The sequence below is a fragment of the Plectropomus leopardus genome, chromosome 7 (genome assembly GCF_008729295.1).
Source record: "Plectropomus leopardus isolate mb chromosome 7, YSFRI_Pleo_2.0, whole genome shotgun sequence".
NCBI classification, from domain to species: Eukaryota; Metazoa; Chordata; class Actinopteri; order Perciformes; family Serranidae; genus Plectropomus; species Plectropomus leopardus.
Window position 1 is genome coordinate 23,075,225 of NC_056469.1, and position 6,245 is coordinate 23,081,469.

Consider the following 6,245-nt stretch of genomic DNA (forward strand, 5'->3'; position numbering starts at 1 on the left):
TGTTGCCCATGATCAGCAATGGTACTGGCAACTATAGTGAAAATTTACTTCCTGAAACTGAATTAGGAGATGACGATTTTTTGATTACATGGTATCCTATTTTCTGTAATATCTTGAAATTTTTGCTTCTATACAAAGCTCTGCCTTTTCACTTTTGCACAATACAAACGCGCATACTTTAATAACAATCTGTGTTAGTCGTGTGGCCGGTATCTCTCTTTTAAACTACATCTATCTTGTGCTTCTAGGTTAGCTACTGTGGCTAATTCTAGCAACCTCTTTAGCATGCAATTATAGCTATACTGTATTGATTTAAAGGATTGTTTCCGTTGTGAAAAATTACTAAAAACGTGACTGTTTTCCCAAGACAGATAGAGACAAGTCATGAGTGCAGGAGAACCAAACCCAGCCGCCACACCCACCCCCTGTCAAGACACCCAGGGAGATGGACGATGGATGTCTTTGGTGTGTGAAATAATACTATTATTATGGGTTTTTTATCACTTGATCCTGGTGCTTTACATAGCTAGTATAACAGCCATGATTTCTGAGGTTTTGCTAGTCTGCATGGTCGCTAATGCTAAGTTTTGTGCATCCAAAGTGAAAACAAAACACATTAATAGTTAATTAGCTGTCATGTATTGTGATTGTGTAGGTTATAACTGTATGGTCAGTGTAGCTATTGTCCTCCAATGTCCACCCAGAGGGAAGGACAATTCCAAATATCTATTTGTCCTAGACATAACTGAGCTCAATATGAGATTTTGACCTTTTTTTTTTCATTCATAATACATTCATTCCTAAGAAATAGCCCTCCTCTTGTCTCAGCCAGATCCCAATTTAAGATCTCAAAATGCTCCTTTTCCTGTCTTGCTGTAGTAATCTTAATTTGTCTGAAATAATCAGATCTGAAATTACAGTAAGATTAAAAATGAAATTTGATTGTCTTAAAAGAGAGCCTGCTTAATTTTCAGAAATTAGAAACAGATCAAAATGTAGTAATCTCCAAATAAGAACCTGACTGATTTCTGATGAGACAAAGAAAAGACTATTGTGGGCAGCAAATGTTTTCCTCTGGGCATATCTAAAAGTGAGTTTATGAGTCTGCATTTCTCACGTAAAGTCAAGGGTGATTTCTAAGTCTGTGTCTTTTTTTTCTGTCTATTTGTAGCATAACCGCTTTGTGTCTGACAGCAAAGATAAAGAGCCTGATGTTCTGTTTGTTGGAGACTCGCTTGTTCAGCTCATGCACCAGTTTGCGGTAAAACACGAATCACACACTGATAGCTTGTCTTGTTCTCTTAATGATCTTCTATGAGCGCTTTAAATATTGTGTAAACTTATATTACATCACACGGAGGGTTTGTTGTTGTGGTTTGTGTGCAGATATGGCGGCAGCTGTTCTCTCCTCTGCATGCCCTCAATTTTGGAGTGGGTGGTGATGCAACACAACACGTGCTGTGGAGACTGATGAATGGCGAACTGGATAACATCAGCCCAAAGGTCCAAATCACCGCCAAAAGAGAGAGAACATGATCATGCTTGTTTATTCACACAGTAGACTCATTGTGCTTTTTGCTAAAATTCCAGCTCTAGGTATTTTGACCCTTAACCGTCAATGACATGTGCTCAGTCATGTGTGTTTCTTTTTTGTCGTTTTAGGTTGTGGTGCTGTGGGTAGGCACTAACAATCATGGTCACACTGCTGAACAGATCTGTGAAGGCATCATGGCTATTATCCAAGTCATCAAGAACAAGCTCCCCCATGCCCAGACGCTCGTACTCGTAGGTTTTATTTTGATGCATTCCTTTAGGAAAATGTTAATCTACCCGCATGTCTGTTGAAAATGACAAATGAAGTTCATACAACCATCAAACTGCACAGTGATGTCAACCCTTTTAGCTCCATCTTAGCTTTGTGACTGACGGACGAATGTATGTGAAGTGTTTGGAACACAGTAAAGTTTTATGTGAAAGCAGAGCCCCGATTGTACGCTGAGTCCCTTTAACTAGCCAGCTGTGGCAGTGTTTCCCCAAACATTCATTTATTTGTGGCAGCATGCCACGATTAAAACACCTGCCACCACAAATAGATTTTCTATTTATGCTGCCGGACCATTCATTTGGAGCGCTGTTAAAATATATATATATATATATATTTATATGCACACACATCACTCTCGGAGTGCAGAGTGTACTTTGGTCACAGATGGAGCAACAGAATTTCAGGCACATGGAAAATGAACGTTTTTGGTTTTTTTAAACTCACGGAGGGCTCCACCTGTGCTACAGTCTCGAACCCGTGAAAATCTCAAAATTCAGAGAGACACAGACTGATACAAAGGGAAAGGCATTTAAAAGAAAAAGAAAGGTTGCTGTTGTCATCATGAGGTGATTAGATTAGATATACCAGCATGGTTAATATGGGAAAAGAAAAAAGTGGGGACTCATTACCTCTGAAATGGTCACAAAGTTCGAATATGCATCAATTCCTTGATTATTTATATTCGTTTAGTCCGAAAGGGTCCACCTATCAAAATAATCAAAACAAGTTTGCATAAAAATTAATCCAAGTTGTGAATCTTGTTTTAAAAGGATAAAGAGGTGTTATACAAATTGGAATACTCATAATGATGTGTAAAAAATACAAACAAAAAAGGTCATAGTGTTTCCAACTGTTGAGCAACAATTTTGTTAGAAAGGAATTAGGTCCGTTACATTAAAAAATAAAAATAAATTTATAGCGCACTTTTCATGGAGATTTCACTCCATGTGTAGGCGCTGTGTGTTCGATGGGGCTTCAAACTTCATTGGTATTTCAACTAAAACGTGGATGCCTGATTAAGCCTTTAATGTTGCCTTGAAGTTTTAATGTTGGGAAACTTTCCTTCAGACAGTAAACATTTTATTACACTGAGGCCTTTATTTCGTGAACTATTACTAAAAATCCAAAGGAGTTTTCCACCTTATAACCATACACCTGTTTTCCAGGGTGTACTGCCCAGAGGTAAATCGCCAAACCCTCTGCGGGACCGAAATGCCAAGGTGAACAAGATGGTCCAGGAGGCTGTATTGTCCCTCCCCCATGCCTCTTTCCTCAACGTGGACCCGGGCTTTGTCCACTCCAATGGCAGCATCTCCCATCAGGACATGTACGATTACCTTCACCTGACTCCTCAGGGATACCAGGCGGTGTGCGAACCCCTGCACGCCCACCTCAAGTCTATGCTCGATAAACCTGCTGAGAACTGAGCAGCCAGGCCACAAACTTACACTACAACAGTGGTCATCATCCCTGTTTCCAGAGAGCCTCACGCTCAGCCTGTCATCACCTTAAAGGATAGATAGAATCAGTTATTTGGGGCTAAGAGCTGCACTCATTATTTGTCCTCTCCATGGCCAGGGTTGGTGACCACTGTTACAGATAATGGGACCATAAAGCTTTTTGTGTTTATGATACAGTCTGAAATCAAATTTGTTGCATTATAAAAAGATAAAGACTTGCCTCGATTCCCGCTCAGCACCTGTTCCACTAGCTTTTGGTTCCCGGTGTTTTTCCATTGAAGGATTACTTCATTTCTCTGTCACGATACAAATGATGAATATGATACCGGGAACTCCCGTCAGTCAACCACGGGGATCAGAGCCAAACAGTGAAATGAAACATGAAGGGATGACTCTGGAAAACACTGTAAATAAATCCAGTGCTCATGAATAAAGCTTTAAAAAAGATGCAACTTTTTACTCAAATGAAGATATGTTGTAGGTCAAAACATTAGTTGCTGCACCTTGTTAAAAACTTTATTTTAGAGCTGCACCCCAGATCTCGCCCTTACATGTACAGCTCACATGAGACTATAAGAGTAATAATTTACCTTACAGTAACGACAGATATCTGCTTTCCAGAAGAAGAAAACCTAGAACAAAATGCTCTGTCCACCCGAGGCTACTAGAACAGGTACAAGTAGGGAAAGAGTGTGAGACTTTGACTCTTTAGGTGCCAGAATATGTCTGGTAAAAACAAACAAACAAAAAAAATACAACATACTATTACTGCCCTAACCTTGAAATTGCTGTAATTCGTCATTTTGGTTTCTCACTTTCACTATGGGTTACATTTATTTTTGCGATAGCTTTATTTTCTTTGTTGTGGTGTCTTTTGTTTATGTATATGTTAATTTGAATGACCAAATGTTTATGATTGACCATCACTGTTTACTTGCCTTTTATCATGTCACAGGTCTCATTATTGTCCGTGTACCTTTTTGCTTCACCTATTGTAACAGCGACAGGTTTTGAGAGGCCGTGTTTGTTGCAAACATAGATGTATTTGAGTAGGTCGTGAAGTCGTATAGATATATCTAAAGTCACTAGTGCTTCAAGTTTAATATCTGCAACATAATGGCCAATCAGAATATTCAAAAAAAAGCTTTACTTTACACTAAAATGCTTCTGAGCCTCTTGGACAAGGATTGTGTCGCAGGACTTGAATTATGCTTCAGGATGGCTGATTGTGTAAATGGTGGAAGAATGCATTAAAGATGAAAAACAGTTTCAGTGTCTCTTGATTGATTGATCAGATCTGTGTGCTGACATTGAGTAAGAGATGTTGACGTATTGTCATTGATGCAGCGCTACTTTTTTTTTGCCTCATGGCTGGTTACTAAGCAGCAGGTTCATTAAGAGTTTATATACACAGAGATCTATTTCTTACGGTCGACTTGTTTTGCTCTGGTCTCAGTTGTTAGCCAGCTTTTCTGAAACCCAAGGAGGGTGAACAAGTCTCGTCTCGACCTTAAGCTGCAACAACAGTCATCACACATAATACGATACCTTATACTTAAAATTTTGGCTGTTACTTATAGCAAACATGATCTTACATGTGACAGTTAGTGGCATGTTCATAACAGTGGTGTTGAGGGGCGGATAACAAGCATTCTTAATTGTGATTGATCGTAAGACGCCTTTTTGGAATTAAATGCTTTTACCAGGACTCCAACCAAGTTTTAAGAGCACAAGTATCATTTTGACGTCTCAGTTTCCTCCCATGTTGATTCTAACAGATGCATACCAAAGACAGAATATGTGACGTACCAAACCATCCAACGGTGTTAGAAATTATTATTTTGTGCAATTAATCATATTTTTGAGGAGCTAAATGTGCTCAAAATGGCAGAATTTTGCACGCGCATCAGAAGTGGTGAAATTTTTTATATTCATGGGTTTTGCGCTTGAGTATTCAAAAGGCTCAGCGGTGCCCTGTACAAAACTTAACAAATCAGCACCCATGGTGCAATTCAATAGATGTCCAGAATTAGCGAGGGACATGTAACATCCCAAAACTAAAAAAAAAAATAAATAAAAAACAACTCTGTCGGTGCAAACTTTTCAATTAACTGTGCAACTTAACTGGATTTTTTTGGCCATAGTTTCAGGGGTGATGCTTAAAGACGCTACACGCTCAGATATAATCTCATCGACTTCAATTTTCTTCCGTGCCATCTAAAGACCTTTCAGATGAAAAATTGTAAAAAACTTGAATTTTCATTGAACAGTGTGGCTGTGGCGAGGTGTTTAATTTCAAGGTTTCACTGTAAGCAAAGTTTCACCTGAAACTTAAAAACGGAGGCACATTTGGTATCCTGCTTCAGGTCAGTATCATGTTAGTCTCTCACATTCACACTAAAGCAAGCCATAACTCAGAACTACAATCACTTTTTTTGGCACAGGTACCCGTTTTCTGTTATTCACAGTCACCCACTGGAAAAAGTGCTGGTTGGGCATGCTTCATGCTTTACATAACTGGCAGTCAATGAATGTGCCTCGGCTGTAATTTCAGTCATCAACACCTTCCTTTATAACAAACCACAGCTCCACCATTATTCTCATTCCCTCGCTGGGACTTAAGTTACACGCAGGATTTCTTTACCTGGACTTACTGTATTCGACTGGCTTTACTACAACATGGGATCAAGGATGCTTTTGCTGCTGGTTGTTGCACTGCTTATATTTACTGATCACGGCCAAGGTATTGTATAATGAGATAAAACAAGACAAAATAATGAGTCATAACGTACGTTTACATTCTTTGCATTAATTGCAGGTGTTCCTGAGACACATGAACAATGCTGGATTGTCAGCACATTCACAGATGGTATGTGACATTAATAATTAAAGCACATTTTCCCGAGAGTGGTTCAACAATATCTAGAGTTTTTGCATTTCCATTTGCACTCAATTAAACC

The 6,245-nt window shown here is 39.1% G+C and overlaps 1 protein-coding gene across 4 annotated transcripts; it reads left to right on the forward strand.

Annotated features, from left to right (window-relative positions):
* The first annotated feature begins 13 nt into the window (after positions 1-13).
* pafah1b3 lies at positions 14-4,552 on the forward strand. Of its 4 annotated transcripts, none has more exons than XM_042490802.1 (6): positions 14-91; positions 368-465; positions 1,172-1,261; positions 1,387-1,503; positions 1,663-1,785; positions 2,992-4,552. In XM_042490802.1, exons 2-6 carry the CDS (start codon positions 385-387, stop codon positions 3,250-3,252), a joined length of 672 nt encoding a protein of 223 aa, XP_042346736.1. In that variant the 5' UTR covers positions 14-91; positions 368-384; the 3' UTR covers positions 3,253-4,552. The 4 variants fall into 4 exon arrangements, with proteins under 4 accessions (XP_042346736.1, XP_042346738.1, XP_042346739.1 ...); XM_042490804.1 differs by having other exon boundaries at positions 30-91; positions 372-465; XM_042490805.1 differs by lacking the exon at positions 14-91 and adding an exon at positions 106-248.
* The last annotated feature ends 1,693 nt before the right edge of the window (positions 4,553-6,245 follow it).